The following is an 18284-nucleotide window of genomic DNA, read 5'->3' on the forward strand; positions in this document are numbered from 1 at the left end:
AGCTAGTATAGTTTCTAATATATGTGTTATTGTCCTAGCATCCCGTTCTTAGGACAGCTATAGTTTCTAATATATGTGTTATTGTCCTAGCATCCCGTTCTTAGGACAGCTATAGTTTTCTAATATATGTCCTAAACAAGTAATCTTTTTTTTTAACCGCAAAAAATCTAGCATATGAAAAGGAGACAAAATAAACAAAAAATATAATACACTCCGTTCTTAGGACGACAATGGTTTATTAATATTTGTGTTATCGTCCTTGCAATCTGTTCTTAGGACTGGTATAATTTACTAATATATGTGTTATCGTCCTATCGTTCCCGTTCTTAGAACGACTATAGTTTTCTAATATATGTGTTATCATCCTAGCATCCCGTTTTTAGGATGGTTATAGTTTTCTAATATACATGTTATCGTCCTATCATTCAAATTTTTGGACGGCTATAGTTCTTAATGTGTTACTGTTTTAGCATCCCGTTCTCAGGACGGGTGTAGTTTTGTAATACGTGTTATCATTTTATCATTCCCGTTTTTAGGACGTCTATAGTTTTATAACATGTATTATCATCCTAGCATCCTGTTCTTAGGACGTCTATAGTTTTTTAATATGCATCATCGCTCTATCATTATATTCTTAGGACGGCTACTGGTACATAATACGAGTTCTCCTCCTAACATCCCGTTTTAAGGACGGCTATAGTTTTATAATATGTGTTATCGTCCTAGCATCACAATTATTATTACAGCTATAGCCTTATAATATATGTGTTCTCGTCCAAGCATCCTGTTCGTAGTAAGGCTATAGTTTTATAATATGTGTTATCGTCCTAGCATCCGGTTCGTAGTAAGGCTATAGTTTTATAATACGTGTTATCGTCCAAGCATCCTGTCCGTAGTAAGGCTATAGTTTTATAATATGTGTTCTTCTCCAAGCATCCTGTTCGTAGTAAGGCTATAGTTTTATAATATGTGTTATCGTCCAAGCATCCTGTTCGTAGTAAGGCTATAGTTTTATAATATACACAAATTTTAATATTTAAGCATTTCTAATTTTGCTTTTTAGTAGTAACTCTAACTACTGATGCTTTTGTTTTTCCTGCGATTTCATTTTATCGGCAATTATAAATATAATTTTCAATGGAACAGTAACCTCATGTACGTCCTGTAAAAATTCCGCTCAAGCTTATCTTTAACTGTGTATTATACAGAAATAAACTTTGCCGATATAATTATACTCATATGTGTGTGTGTGTGTGTTATAAACGTTTACAGTACACTTGGTAAGCTTTATCTTTTACTTTGCGCTGCTTTTCTCTATGTATGAATAATCTTCGACTGATTAGCTAATTATATGGTTCACAGTATCTGTACTAATCCTATAATAGTATACTTAACTTTCAACTCATGAACTATGAACAATAAGACTTTTACTGGTTTGGAAATCTAGCTATGCCATCTCCTTAATGGTAGGATTAAAGATACCAAACAGATAATAAATAATAAGATTTACATACATACAAGGTCAGTTTTTGTTCGACGAGACTATTCGTCTAGAACAATTTGAGAGAGAAAGCTACATGTAATACTATGTGGAGTTAGTTGTAGATATCGCCTGTGTTCTATGATTTCCATGAACAGATACAGTGGATCAACATTATGTAGATTTATGGTGAAACTCTTTGCTGTGTATAATTCTATATTATCATTATGTCACACGTATAGTAATAACTACCCTGCTGTACTGCTGTTATATAATTATGTAAGATTTGTAATATTGGCAGAACATTCTTCTCACAGCAAAATACCCTTTTTTTTAACAGCGTTATTAATTACTTATGCTAAGGTTGGGGTGATCAGATCAGTCGCATAAAGTATCCAAACTGATACCAGTGTATTACTGATAAAACTCTTTGTCAAGTATCCAAACTGATACCAGTGTATTACTGATAAAACTCTTTGTCAAGTATCCAAACTGATACCAGTGTATTACTGATAAAACTCTTTGTCAAGTATCCAAACTGATACCAGTGTATTACTGATAAAACTCTTTGTCAAGTATCCAAACTGATACCAGTGTATTACTGATAAAACTCTTTGTCAAGTATCCAAACTGATACCAGTGTATTACTGATAAAACTCTTTGTCGACAAAGAATTTCGATATAAGTATCGACATGATCGATCTGTGTGCAAGTCTACTGATTTTCATTTCGTTGAGAGTTTTGAGTCACTATAGTTCTGAGGATAAAACATAGCAGTTCGAATTACAAGCTACCGAAATAAGTTCTTTTTACTCATTTAACAACATGTGAGAACTAAACACACTTACTTTAACTCTTCAGTATTTTCGTTTATTCATCCTTAGTTAATTCATATTCTATGTGAATTTGTTTGCTTGTCTGTGAAGTCATTCCACGATTTTGAAGCTAGGTAGATTCCAGGTGGTCCGAGGGTGTCCTTATCTATATAAAGAGAAGGTAAGGTCACTCAGGATCGATGAACCTGAATCTGGGATCCAATTTTGTGTTCTGACCTGAGCGCCAGGTTTGAAACCAGGTTCATTTCCTCACTCACAAGCTAGCGGGGTCAAACTTGACACTCATTTTCAAGAATCACGAACGTGTGTCTTAACGGGGGTTTCTTTCGGGTACGAAATTGGGGATGATGGAGGGGCTTGAGCGGTACATTAGAGCCTCTGTGAATCCTGAGGGGGGCTTTTGAACCTTTCAGAGGAGAATGAGTACTTTATGCTAGTCCCCATCAGTTAAGTGTGAAACATCATTCACGCCAGCTAGCTGTCTACATGGAATGTAAAGATCCATTTTCATCAAATAACTCTGTGTCCTGAGATATAAAACCTTGTTCCCATCAGTCATATGTCGAACAAACCTTGAAAACCTGCATTTCTATAATTGTTTGGATGTAACAGCCTTATCATTGCTTGTAAAATTTATTTCTCATTAACTCCATCCACATCACTTAACTGTGGAACGAAGAGTTTTAACTTCTTTCAGGTCAGTTAACTGCGGAACGATAATGATGAAACTTCATTCACAACATTTAACGGAGTGTAAAAATGTATTACTAACAGTTTTCATGTAACATGAGGCGCAGAATTATATTCCCACTAGAGTGTATGCTAAACTTCTGACAAAAGAAGATCTTACTTTCATGTTTAGATAGTTTATGTGACTCGCTTGTGGCTCTAACATCATCCACAGAGTAATAAATAAAGTTTGAAAATTTTCCAATCTTTAGATCTTACTCTTAGAGCAGGTTTTACAAAAAAACGTTCTGATAAATGCAGTAAATAAAACAATATTTTAATTGTAGATGGATAGTTTTCTGTTAGAATTCACTAATATACGATTTTAAGGAATATTATTTTCACCTTCAACTGAGCCTCTCTACCAAGATCTCAAACAGATGTATATAATCAACATAGACACATTTTATACTCAAGCCTTTGCTTTTACTGCACAGGGACTTTTACAGAGGGTGAGTAAATTATATTTTTTTTAAGGGATTATAAAACTTACTAATAATGAAAAGTTACAGCTAGTCCAGGAAACAGCATTAAATGTATATAAGATACCGTGTTGTCGATTAAAGGGTTACCAACGATGATAATGGATGAGGGATAAAAACTGGATGAACGATATTTTGTTTTATTGCTGTAAACTAAAGAATATTTTACTCTGTTCCTTGTCTATTTCAATGGTTCTATGTTGTTGTTTTTGAAGTCAATATAACACAAAAGATTTATTACGTTGTTGATTTAATATTTTTAAAATAGTAAACACGGTCTTAACTCAAGAACGTTTCAAAAAATCGATATATCTGTACTACATTTCTACAAGCATATATTAGGGTTTATATTGACATGGAAATAAATTCATTTTATGAAGTGGGTTTCATCTAACTTAAAGATACAATCAAAGCCTATTATTAAATTGCAGATCTTGTGTGACAGAGCCATCTAACGACTACACGCTACGTTCAAGGCTCTTAATAACGTTGCAGATAATATTTGACTTCATAGTTACCTGAAGCGGAAGGATCATATACCTTGAGCAATGTGTTAGAAAATTTCCCGAGCTGGAGACGTTTGAACAATACGTCAGTTTGATGTTACAGCGTTTTTGTTTTTTGTTTCAGATATATTAACAAAATTTTATTTGTTGGTTGTTAAACATAAAGATACACAATGGGCTATCTGTGTTACCTCTACCACAGGTATCGAAATCCGATTTTAGCGTTATAAACCTTCAGACTTACAGCTGAGCCCCTGGGAGATTAATAAAAACCGCCTCTCCTTTAACGTTAATTTAAAGTTTCTTAACGCTGAAGTTTATTCTCCTGAGCTGGAAATTACAGAAATGGCTGATTATCTTTTCTCAAAATCTCATTAGCCGGTATTAGAGATATTGTTTAAAAAAATAATTTGCATTAATTCATGGAGCTTTTTTCTTTAGTTACTATGGTATAAATAAATACACTTATTTATGGAGCTTTTTTCTTTAGTTACTATGGTATAAATATCAGTTGGTATAAATACACTTATTTATGGAGCTTTTTCTTTAGTTACTATGGTATAAATACACTTATTTATGGAGCTTTTTTCTTTAGTTACTATGGTATAAATATCATTAAATACACTTATTTATGGAGCTTTTTTCTTTAGTTACTATGGTATAAATACATTAAATACACTTATTTATGGAGCTTTTTTCTTTAGTTACTATGGTATAAATATCGTTAAATACAGTGCATATAACTGAAGGTGGAACCAAAACATAGGGTATAAGACAAGACAGCATCATATACCATAATATCTGTCCTTATGAAACATCGAGTTACTACATCTAAAGTAAGAAACCTAATTGTCGTATGAACACATGAACGTTATATTACAAATATCTATTTTGAATGCTAGAAAACAACAGATATCATAATATCATGGATATTTACAGATATAATTATTTGAACGCTAGCAACAGCAGACATCGTTGTTGTTTGCAAATATCTACGATGTCTGCTGTTGCCAGCGTTCAAATAATTATATCTGTAAATATCCATGATATTATGATATCTGTTGTTTTCTAGCATTAGTTGTTTGCAAATATCTAAGCTATCTGTTGTTGACACTGTTCGAGATATTCATATCCGTAAACATCTAAGATATGTGTTGTTGCTAGCATTCAAAATAGTTATATCTGTAAATGTCTAAGATATCTGTTGTTGTTAGCATCCAAAATAATTATATCTGTAAATGTCTAATATATCTGTTGTTGCTAGCGGTATATGCGACTGCACAGGTTGTTTTTGCTCGATAAGTACGTTACAATATAAACCGATGAATTTCAATGGGATTACTTAAAACTACTTTTGTTAACTTTTTTTCTTATCACCCTAATAATACGTCTAGAATGTGAATAAAAAGGCATTAGAGTTTTACGTATTGGGCCTCTAGTAGTAGTAGAAGAAAACAGTGTCAGACTTACTGGGCTTCTTACAGCTTGTAAGTGAAATCCTGAATCACACTGTAAAAGTCTTTCTCTGAAAATTTGTGAAAGTTCAGTGTTTAATGATTAGAAACAGACGAATCAGAAATAAAAAGCTAATATTTCTGACATAAAATGAAGCTGGGGATTGCGGTTGAAATCCTATAGAAACGATATCTTGCCGTTATAGTGTGATATAGTTCAATAAAGAGAAAATAGTGAACACGGTGACTTATTGCAGTAAAAATAAAAAAGACATGACTTTATTTTAAAATTTCATTTTTAGCAAGTAGAAACTAACCTTGAATCAACAAAAATATGATTGCAAGAGGAAAACTAAAGAAAACAATTTAAGAGTTAAGATGGATACGAGTAACTGCAAGTTGCAGAATAATATGTGTGAAGTTGGTTTGGAGTCACTGAACGTTAAACAGTAATATTTGTTTGGATGAAACTGATCGTGAGTCATTGAACGTTAAACAGTAATATTTGTTTCGACGAAACTGATTGTGAGTCACTGAACGTTACACAGTAATAATTATTTGGATGAAAGTGGTCGTGAGTCATTGAACGTTACATGGTAATATTTGTTTGGATGAAACTGAATCGTGGTTTTGGTCATTGAAATTAACAAGAAACGTGTTTTTGGAGGAATATGTTTGTGAGTCATTGACAGTTGCTTAGCAGCATGTTTTGGAAAGAAACTGTATAATAGCATTCGTCGGTTGAAACTGTGTGAGTAAAGTCTGTGTAGTAATGTGTGTTTGGAGAAAGTGTGGTTGTGAATTACTAAAAGCGACATAGTAATACTTCATGCTTCTAACATCCATGATAATTGTACTCATCAACTGTTCCAAACATTTTAATAATGTTTTCCAATATGTGTAGTTTAAATAAGCAGAATTTTTGTGAAAAAATTACCAATATATAATTTTTTTCATTAAAATGTCGTCAACACAGAAACACAAGAAGATAAACAGTACATTTAGAGAGCTACTACAACAAAGTATTTAAATACTTTTATATGTATATCCATCCATAGGAGCTTAAAGTAACCATACATCTTAATTTACGGATGCTCATTTCTTGTTAACTAAAGGACATCCAAGCGTGTGTCTCAACCGTTTATTTGTTCTTCTGATGAAATATTACATCAATGCCTACAGATGTTCAACAACAAAAGCGTCTACAAGTCTTTCATTTATTCAAGTTCTTTTAAGGTAAAAAAATTCTTAGAATTTACTGATTTCATCTAAATTGTATGTTTGTTTACAGGTGAAACATGAAGACAAGAATATACTTCTAACTTAGAGTGCACATTGTCCTAAAGGTGATCAGTGTGACGGTCTTTCACCATAATATAACCCAACTTGTTTAGGACAACTATGGATGGAGAAATTAGCTCTCTACCAGAGGCCACATTAACACAGTGGTCTTCTGTAGCCCGACAGTCTCTGTCACTTCCGCTTCACTTCGGTTCCGGTGAAGTCCCGCCAACGACCCCCACATCCAGTACAAGCTGTAGTGAAAACAACTCTCCAACAGACTTGAACCAACATCTTCCGGAAAAGCCCCCTTTAGTGAAAACCGTAGATCTAACCAACGATGAATCTGATGATAACAGTAACGATTTTTTTGTTGAGAGGAGAGATACCAAGTACTCTCTTCCGCCTAAGCGTGTTCACAACAGAAAATTTCAATCGAGTTTTATGTTGAATGAGACTGAGAGCTGTATTAAAAAAACAAGTAAGAACGTACGTGTACAAGTTTTTGATATTTTCATTAACGATTGACTTAAAGAATAAATGGTTCATTTGATACACATTTCTTAAGCATCGTTGGGAATACAACAAGTATATACTATTCTAATATATATTTTATTTTCTCTAGCTCTTTGATTTGTGAATGTTCTAATGAGCACTAATAAAATAGAAATTAGATGTTTGTTTCACTGTCTAACATTCATTTATTAATATTATGTAGGTAGTGTTCTCGTATCTAATATACAATATGAACTCCCCCCACCCCCAATAAGTGATTTGGGTATATTTACAAATACCAAAGTCTAGTGTACTTTGCAACAGGATCCATGAATCCCATTACTTGATGAGCTGCTATCGCTGCCACATGGCCTTGCAACAAAATTATGGAGAACAAAGTTCTTATATTTGTTGGCCATCAGTCAAAACTTAGTTCAAATGACAATATTTGCTGTGCCCCGGAGGATGTGTTTCAAAAATTGGAAAAACTGTTAAAACTGTTTCAAAAACTGTTAAAAGTATTTAAATTGTGAGTTCTATTACATAAAGGTATTGTATCTTTCTTCTAAACTATTTTGCATAAAATATCTAGATAATAGATTTTGTTTTCAGTACTGCTATCTAGGAAAAGTGTTGTTCCCTATACCTACACGAAACATTAAGTTATTTTGTTTAGTTTGTTGTTAAGCACGAAGCTATAAAATGGGCTATCTGTAGTATTTATATTACTATCTTCCCTAATATAATACAGTATTTTAATAACGTGTCGTATTTATTTACTAAGAAGTATTATTAACATTTTAAAATCAATATTTTGAGGAAGTCCCTTACCACCAGATGGAAGTTTAGTGTTTTCTTTCAGTGTGATACAACTGAACCAAGTTCAATTGAATTTAGAAAGTACAAACAAATACCGGCCCGGCATGGCCAGGTGGATTAAGGCGCTCAACTCGCAATCTGATGGTCGAGGGTTCGAATCCCCGTCACACCAAACATGCTCGTCCTTTCAAAGAGGGAAGGCTGTCCTTGACGTAAGAAACAGCTTTAAAAACGATGGCAGAGCAAGATCGGCTCCGCAAGGACTATGGGGGAAAAAAAACAAACAAATACCAGCTTACTTGTATTTTACTGTTTACAAACGTTTATTAACTTAGAAGACTTGTTAATACATCCATCCTACTTTTTATCAATCAGTAATTAATAAATTGATTATTTTCTTCACCAACTTTATTCAGGTTTATTGATGAAAGAAAGAAATATTTTTAGGTCTCATTTTTCTTCAGTGTTATACAACTTTCTCTCTGCTGTTAGATTCAAAGGGAACGCTCGACTGTTTTAAATAAAAACCCAATTTGTTAACGAGATGCTAATTTTGAATGGCATACTATTATATGGCCCAAGAAAGTAAATCAAACAAAATCAATGAATCTTGACAAATATTTGGCGTCTAAAGTTTGAGGTTTATTTTAATCATATAAAAACATGTAGTAATTGGAAGTAACTTTTGTTTCTACATTTTTTATTATAAGGAGTAGTCTAAACTTTACTTTTACCCTTTTTTTTTCATTTACACCTGTTTTAAAAGGCTAGAATAGAACATAAGTTTGCCCACATAATGTCAAAGAACCAACAAGTTGTGATACTCCACATGATATGTTATCCTCACACAAGATATTTAAATGTGGGAGCAACTATCCGCCTACTTTTATCTAAAATCTACCATGAAATTTCTTATAGAAGTACATAACATTTACATTAAACAATGTCGTTAACTGAGTATACATTTCAATATGCTTATTTGTAATTATGTTTGTGTGTTTAATATTTAAATTTGAAACAATTAAATACATTTTAATTCGAACAGCGTGAGTTCGTAAATGAAGCTCTCGACATGCAGTTCCATCTACCGGAAAATCATAGCACTATGACTAATCTTCACTGCCTACCTCCTTGTGATTCCAATATTACTTCACCAAGCAATACCATAACGTTAAAAAATCTACCACAGCTGCGTTCTCTTTCAGAAGGCTCTCTTGATCAAGGATTTACAACCCAGATGATAACCAGGAATGATGGTTGGTCACCACCACCACCACCAGAAAGGTAGGTAAAATAATCGAATATCACACTTGTTTATAAAACAAATGTAATCCACCAAAAAAATATAAACCTGTATTCTGTATATCTATAATCGTACGTCTTGACGCTTTGTTTATGTGAAAGCAGCAGTATTCATTAAGAACTGTAAACAGAATAATTAAAGCTGTGTGAGGAGCACTGTTAAGTACGACCAGTAAACAGTTAAATATATACAATTGTGTGAAAGGAGCAATAGTTATTAGAACCTGTAAACAGTTAGAATATCTACAGCTGTAAATGTAGGAGTATCAACGTAAGACTATTAAACAGATAAATAAATAGAACAGTGAGAAAGAGAAATATTCTTTAAGACTGTAAATAGTTAAAATATCTACAATTGTGTGAAAGGAGCAATATTCAGTAGAACCTTTAAACAGAATGCCTACAATGTGAAAGGAACAGTATTCAGTAGAACCTTTAAACAGAATACCTACAATGTGGAAGGAGCAGTATTCAGTAGAACCTTAAAACAGAATGCCTACAATGTGAAAGGAACAGTATTCAGTAGAATTTTTAAACAGAATACCTACAACTGTGTAAAAAAGGCAGTATTCAGCAGAACCTCTGAATAGAATACTTATAAGTATAAACTTTCTTCTTTTTGATGTCAGGAATTAGAATTAGTACTTAAGTGAAAATGATTTTAATTAAAAGAAACGTGCAAATGTAACAATTTTGTTAAATCAATTTACACTAACTATTATATAATAGCGTTTAAAATAACCCAGAACATACAATCGATTGACACAAAGTAGAAATCGCATTTTTACGAATAATACAGTCGACATTTTACGATGTTCTACATTATCCTTTATTTCAGGCACGACTCACTGGAGCCCACTACGTCGGAAGAAAGGGGCCTTCGTGAAGCAGCTTGGTTTCAGGCAGGGATTCCTAGGTAATTCTGGTTTATTGTATTATTTGATCTGTGTGAGAAAAATCTGAATTGTTTATAAAGTAGTAAAGATAAAACTAACTGTTTCGGAGGATAAAGTAGAAAATGCATGTGTTTTTTAGAGCTATGCCACATTGGGCTGTAAGCTGTATCCATTGCCGGAATCGAACCCCGGAGTTTAGCGTAAATCCGTAAACTTATCGCTGACCCACCGGAGGACGAAGTAGAAAGAAGTGTGGCTCAGTTCCAGTTATCATAAACTTGTTATTATTCTAAGTACGCTTTCAAACAACCAGCTAACCAGGCTGGAGTTTACCGGTTTGACACCTAATATTGTTATTCTTAGGTTCACAAACTTTTCGCTACTCACTGGGCATTTTAAAATAATAAAATAAATAAAACTTTATCCATTTATACACTTATAGTAATTATTAAAAGCAGCACAGTACGAAAGAAAAATATAAAGTTTAAATAAATCTTTATATATATATATATATATATATATATACAAAGCATGTAAACGATAAAAAAAAATATATTAAGTATTAGGTGCAAAACTGTCGTCAATTTTGGTATTTTTGTGTGAAGAGAACCGCATATATGTAAAAACCATGCGCCGATTGTTCTTTAATCCATTAAAAGAAGGGAGAGTAATCTTGTTTACCGTGAGCTTTCATTTTCTGTTGCACGAGATTTGTTAGTGTTGTTCGATCGTTCGTCACGAAACTGCTGTTAAACAAGTTTAATCATGTTAAAGATAATTAGTTAGAAACAAACATTTCTACAAGAAAATTCGTACGCTTGTAAACAATACTGACTATATTTGCATATGTACGATTAATTCTCTAAACTCAAGCAGGATTAAAATTGTTTCTACGTTGAACAACTGATCGATTTCTCGTATCAGATCTTAACTCTCATTATTGGTTTTGTTGACTGAATTCTTAATCTGTGCGGATCCGAAGCTAATCAACTACCCAAATCAATGAACTGGTGTAAAATATGCATAGCACGTTTTGTCACTGAAAACAGATCTATTTTCATATCTGGTTTGGAACACGTAGCCGATATAACAGTAAAAATAATTTTTAAATCTAAGAGCCCATAACTGAAACCAAAGAATATGTTAACCACACTACATCTGTCATATCCAGTGCCGACTATCCCTTTCTCCCAATACCAGGGCTCACCAGGATGACTGGGATACAATAAAATAGTAGTGTTCTATGAGCTATATAGATGAACAATGACTGTTATGGTGCGAATATTACGCAAATGAACTGCGATATGTCTACGGACTTGTACCGCTAGAAACCAGGTTTCGATACCCGTGGTGGGCAGAGCACAAGTAACCCTTTGTATAGCTTTGTGCTCAATAATAAACATCAAACATAATAAATTTCAGTTAAATCATCTACAAATCAGATTTTTAGGATGAGAATAAATATCACAACAGTATCTATAACTAGTTATTCATTTATTATCTATTTCAATTAACTTAATTATCAATCACAAGAACTGGGAAGGGAATTAATTTTTGAATTGCAGTATAAACCACTCTATCTCCATTACTTTCACCAAACATCATTAGCACCAACCTTTGTACTCCATGAAGTGCCGCCACCGTTTGGCGAGAAAGCTTACTATATAATATTTCTCCTTATATTTTCTTTCTTATTAAATTTCTTAGAATTAAGTTATCAACCATATGCATCTGTATTGTGTAACAGCAGAATATGTTCTTTAAATTCGTTCTATTACCACCAGGGATCAAATCTACTTTTAATATTTTATTTTCTTATCATTCATAAAAATCATTCTGTCAGTAAAATAACATTGATTCGACGTGTATGACAACATGTCTAGTCTGAGATCCCCTATCGTCTGTTTATTTATTGTGTTTGTTTTGTTGTTTTTTTTTCCATAGGGAAATAGTTCTTGAAGTTATTGCCAATGAGCCGGTTGGATCATTTTTAGTGCGAAAAAGTACAAGTAAACCTGGATGTTACGCTCTCTCTCTGCGTGTACCGTTAACTTTCCAACCCACTGGAATCGCTCATTACCTTATCTTGAAAACCATTCGTGGATATAAAATAAAGGTAAAACATTTCACTTCATAAAGCATGCAGCTACAAAATTTTACCCATAGTTTTACTGAAAACATAAAAATGTAATTTGCTGGTGTGCCAGAAAGCAAGTTAAAGTATACAATATAGTGTGAAAGCAAGTAAAAGTATACAATATAGTGTGAAAGCAAGTAAAAGTATACAATATAGTGTGAAACTTCTTTCAGTGGCTCAATGCGAAATCAAAAGGCAAAAAAAAATTACAATGGTAATTTATCATTTTTTTATAAATACTTTTTTGCTTCAGTCTCTTTCTCAAGTCTTGTCGAGTTTGTTATTATTATTAATATTTGTGTAATTCTTTTGAGTTTGATGCTATTTTTATACCATGCGAAAATAGCTGGAGTCTGCACCTGAGCTAATTTAATAAATACGAAATGTTTTAAGTTTAATTTCTTTTGAGACGTTTGAGAAATTATTTTAACCTCATTGCTTACTACTACTATAATTGTATATCTTTTGAAGGGCTTTACAAAAGAGTTTTCCACTCTTTCGGCCTTAATCACCCATCATTCAGTTATGCCTGAACTTTTACCATGTCCGCTCAGAATATCGCGGCACAGCCCCATCTGGCATCGGCTAAACTACCATGAGGAACTTGTGGACATTGATCAGGATCCTTCTTTCAACTTGACTGACTTCAGAAGAACGTTAGCGGACCTAAATGTGTGAAATCAATGCAATTTGTGATTGAGAAGATAACTTGTTTCGTCTTAACAATTTCATCCAGTTTTCAGCTGGGATAATTAAAAACATAAATAAAATTAAAGGCGACGTTTCGCCTGACATCATCTGATAGATTTCCGCAAAACAAACAATTTCACCATGTTGCCATATCAGTTATTATCCAGTTGCGCATAGTTTGCTTGTGCCCAACATTGTAAACTCGCTATATTTGTACCATAATAATATATTTTAATACAAAATTGTATAGAACTGTTAAAATATTTATTGGTGAGAAACAATTGCACAAATCGTACTAGTTATTTAACATTAATGATTTTTTGTTTTACAGGAGTAAGTTATTCTAAATTATTATATTGGAAATAGATCATTTCAAAAAAACTAAGTTCATAAATTCACCTCATTAATCTATAACATTGAATATCCCAGATATCTTGGTTATGCTTTCATATCATGAAAATACATAAACATTATGATGTTGGACAAACTCACAATAATAACTCCACCATCAAAGCTGCCATCCATCATATATCAATCGTAACATTACCAACAGTCTAACTTTTCACATGAAAAGTGTCTGCGCTGAGAATAATGATTACAAAACATAATGAGACTCTGGAAGTAAAAATACTCATGTAAGAAAGAGGCTGTAAAATTTCCGAAATAAAAAAAAAATTATAAAGCTGACAAAATTCCATATGTTTTGTCCCTCAACCATACAAATTTTAAACAATATAATAGTTCCTCTGGTTAACAAATATTTCCAAAACCTGAAAATACTTTACGACCCTTTAAACAAATATTTTCCTCTTCCTCAGCTCAGTACGCGTCTAAATCAAATGCTCTTAGAATTTCCTGTTGTTTTCTTCTGAAAACCAAAAGCTTTAGATATAATTTTGTTCCTGCAAAAATCAATTAAACCGTGCCACAGAATACCTGTTCCCCTTGTAACTTAGCTGGATGACAGACGTTATCACCGCTACCGGAAATTTCCCTGACTAACAAGAGAAAAACCATTACAGCACAACAAAGCCAATCTCTTTTCAACTTCAAACATGATATATCTTGTACAGTGAAAACAATGCACTCATCGGTATGTTGAACATACCCAAACTACCGCTAGAGGACGGTTCAATAACCTCAAATCCTCTGTCAATACATATATAGATCTTGTAGCCTACGCTTCAACCAGCCTGACCACTCCACAAATGACATAGTTCTCGCTGGTATTGAAACCGGGTCTAAATCAAATACCGACAGAAAAATAGAACAGGCCTACAGGATGAGTGTTTTGACGCTGTCATCCTATATGGTATGAACTTTGACCCCGGTTTTAATTATCTTCGCTCTTTAACCCAAAGTATTTCTGGAAAATCTTAGCAAATTTTGTTTTGAAATTAATTTATTTCTTATCGTAGTAATGACGTTTTTACTCTCATTTCTTAATTTAAAACATTTTAATCTCTGTATTATAATTTTTTATCTAATATCTCTTTGGTTGTGTTTAATTAAGGCAAAGTTATACAATGGGCTGTCTGCGTTTTGCTTTACATGGTTTTTAGTGCATAAGCCATCAAGCTTGCCATTAGGGTTATTTAATGTCTATTATTTTTATGTTCAAATTGATAAGTGTATAATTACTAGATTTCATTTCTTAAGGTTGTTCCAGTCCCTGTCTCATTAAGTACTTTTGTGGATCAATCTCTCAAATGTTCTGAACATTTAAAATAAAATAAAGTTTACATCCACTATTGTCGGAACAAGAAGTTTACATGGAAACAGGTTTCGACACTTTCCCGTGTCCTCTTCAGTCCAACTTTTCTTTATGAGAAAAATACATACCGTTCTGAACATTATTTCTTACATAAACACATTTTCTTGTAAGTCGTGCTTATTTCAAAATTACTCTTTTTCTTTGCTTCCCACAACTTACACATCACATACACACAATGCTATTTCACAGTTGATGTCATATTATTAGGAGTTTGTGACATCTCACTTCCGGTATAACAACTATATAACTGATCACCATACATACAGTGGATATCAAACATTCACTCCTGATGAAGGAAAATCTACTTTCCAAAAGCACTCGAATTATCGGCTTTCTTTTCTGGTACTAACTTCTCTTCTGTTGACCTTACGCGCTTCTGAATATTAGGAGTGACGATTTACTGTTATTGTCGTAAAAAGCCTAAAATTAAAAAAATATTTTCTCATGGGTTTCAACGCATGTTGTTTTTTTTCCCCCTATTTTAAGATACATTATGTATATAATTACGAGTCTTTATTAATGCTGTTTCGTAGTATTGTATACTGTTAACTAAAACTTGTTTACAAAATTCTGATGTTGTTTCTCTACAATAATGCGTGAATACTTTAAAATGTTAACTCATTTGGGCATTTTATAATCCACATTGCCGTAAAAGTTGTATTGAAGAAGACTTATAATTCTCTTTTATTATTCGAAATGTTTGTATGTTAATACATTTTAATATTTCCTAAACTTTTCAGTCATTTGTTCAAATGTCGTAGCAAAGAATTTCAAATTTGCTTTTTTTGTCTTGTAATACAAGAGGAAGCAAAAGTTGGTTATCCACAATCGAGTAACAACTATATCTCATGTTTGTTTATATTCAATTGAATTGAAAACACGTGTTGTATTGAGAGATGATATTTATCTTGTTGAGCTAATAAAAGTACAACATAAACAAGAAAACTATGGATACTTAACTTACTAAGGTAAAGAAAGTACAACAGAGACAATAAAACTATGGATACTTAACTTGCTGAGGTAAGGAAAGTAACGAAACAATAAAACTATGGATACTTAACTTGCTGAGGTAAGGAAGTACAAGGAACAAGAAAACTATGGATACTTAACTTGCTGAGCTAAGAAAAGTTTAACAGAAACAAAAAACTATGGATACTTAACTTACTGAGGTAAGGAAAGTACAACATGTCCATAGTTTTCTTGTTTCTGTTGTACTTTCCTTAGCTCAGTAACTTAAGTGTCCATAGTTTTCTTGTTTCTGTTGTACTTTCCTTACCTCAGTAAGTTAAGTACCCATAGTTTTCTTGTTTCTGTTGTACTTTCCTTACCTCAGCAAGTTAAGTATCTATAGTTTTCTTGTCTCTGTTGTACTTTCCTTACCTCAGTAAGTTAAGTATCCATAGTTTCTTGTTTCTGTTGTATTTTTCTTACCTCAGTAAGTTAAGTATCCATAGTTTTATTGTTTCTGTTGAACTTTTCTTAGCTCAGCAAGTTATGTATCCATAGTTTTCTTGTCTCCTTAAGTTACTGAGCTAAGGAAAGTACAACAGAAACAAAAAACTATGAATACTTAACTTACTGAGGTAAGGAAAGTACAACAGAGACAAGAAACTATGGATACTTAACTTGCTGAGCTAAGAAAAGTAAAATAGAAGCAAGAAACTATTACCTTTTGCACGAGATTAAACAAACAAATCATTACCATACTGATAACCTTTGTAATACGAATTGGGACAACTAATTTTTACCTCTACCTATATAAATTGTCAAAAAATATTTCCAAAGTATTTCTTAGACGAGAATTTAAAACCATCGAAATGAGAGAAAACTGCCAGTTACTTTTCACTTTATGTAATATAAGAACGAAACTGAAATTTAAATGTTAATGGTTAGTTTAATAATGGAAATGACCTACGACAAATATTGAATTTTTAAGTCTTAGCTGAGACTGTGCATCTTAAAAGCTAGATTATTTCATCAAAATAGTTTTTTTTATAATATGTATCCGAGTATAATGTATGGTATTGCTTTCCATGTTCATTTGATATAGAACTAATATAATGACAAATGAAGGCCATTTTTTGGAAGATTTAATTATCTGTACGTTTAACATGTCTCATCACTGTATAACGATGGCAGCTGTTGTAAGTATCCGTGATTTATCACCCAATCTGTTTTGTTGTTTTTTGTTGTTTTTTTGCGTCACACAATGCCAAAAAAGTTCCGTAAAAACGTTGAAAAATTACTTATACAAGTTGTGGCTGTTTAAAAGTGTGACTTGGCATTTGATACATTTAGAGAACAACATAGTTTTTGTTTTATGAAATAGATTGTTTATCAAACGCTGTTGTCCTGAACTGTGATTATATATATGTATATAACTTATAATCAGAATGTATTAGATGTACCTTGTCTTGTGAACTTGTTACAATAAATCTTTCAATTCTGAACTCTTTGGCAATTACTAATGCACTTATTATTTACCTTAAAATCAAAACTGAGTATGAATGAAGACTTATAGAAACGCATACTTTGCTTCACAAGTTTTTGAAAACATTGATTACACAAAGGGTAGGACACGTTATAGAATAATTGGTTTATTGTAATTATTCGAAAAAATCTTCAGATGGTTTGCTTCTTTCATGATTTATATTAAAGTTTCTGACTGAAGTTGAAAAACAGAACAACTAGGAATAGCATAATCTTATGTGGTGATCTCCCGGTGGGTCAGCGGTAAGTTCCAGACTTACAATTCTAAATTCTGGACCTCGATTCTCTGAGGTGGACAGAGCACAGATAGCAATTGTGTAGTTTTTCGCTAAAAAATCCAACAACTCATCTGGTGTCTTTTTTTAATTATAATTGTTGAGCTTACCTTAACCACAATGTTATCAACAACGGAGTATTTGAGCATGTAACATTTGTTTGTTTGTACTTAAGAACAAAACTACATAATGGGCTATCTGTGCCGTGCCCACTACGGGTATCTAAGCCCGATTTCTAGCATTATAGGTCCACAGACTTACCGCTGTGCCACTGAGAGGCAGCATGTAACATATAATTATCATGAAGCTACTTATCAATAAGATAATTTCAGAATTTTTTGCTACTAGAAAACTATTCAAGTAAAACTAAGACCAAGATTGTTACAAGTTTGATTTCGGGTGGTTTGCGAAAAATTATATTACTTTTATGTGGTTGAAAAAAAAAATTGATTTCTGTTCATAATAATTTACGAAATAAAAGTAAACAATTCATGGATTTACTGTGAATAAATTTATGGTCAATTTTTGGTGTAAATGTATTTCTCGAAACATTGGTTACATCATAAAAGACTCGGTTTCATAACAAGTATTTATTGAGAGAGAAAAACAGGTTATGATTACACTTCCATGGCTATCAT

General features: G+C 32.6%; 1 protein-coding gene across 1 annotated transcript in view; it reads left to right on the forward strand.

The window, feature by feature from the left end:
- LOC106457118 overlaps nt 1-15915 on the forward strand; it is a 38425-nt gene extending 22510 nt beyond the window's left edge. The window contains exons 2-6 of the mRNA XM_013916502.2: nt 6779-7257; nt 9128-9366; nt 10223-10300; nt 12225-12396; nt 12889-15915. Of these exons, the coding sequence (XP_013771956.1) occupies nt 6889-7257; nt 9128-9366; nt 10223-10300; nt 12225-12396; nt 12889-13095 (1065 nt within the window). The 5' untranslated portion in view covers nt 6779-6888 and the 3' untranslated portion in view covers nt 13096-15915. The remainder of the gene's footprint in view (nt 1-6778; nt 7258-9127; nt 9367-10222; nt 10301-12224; nt 12397-12888) is intronic.
- The last annotated feature ends 2369 nt before the right edge of the window (nt 15916-18284 follow it).

Source organism: Limulus polyphemus, unplaced genomic scaffold (assembly GCF_000517525.1).
Source record: "Limulus polyphemus unplaced genomic scaffold, Limulus_polyphemus-2.1.2 Scaffold293, whole genome shotgun sequence".
NCBI classification, from domain to species: Eukaryota; Metazoa; Arthropoda; class Merostomata; order Xiphosura; family Limulidae; genus Limulus; species Limulus polyphemus.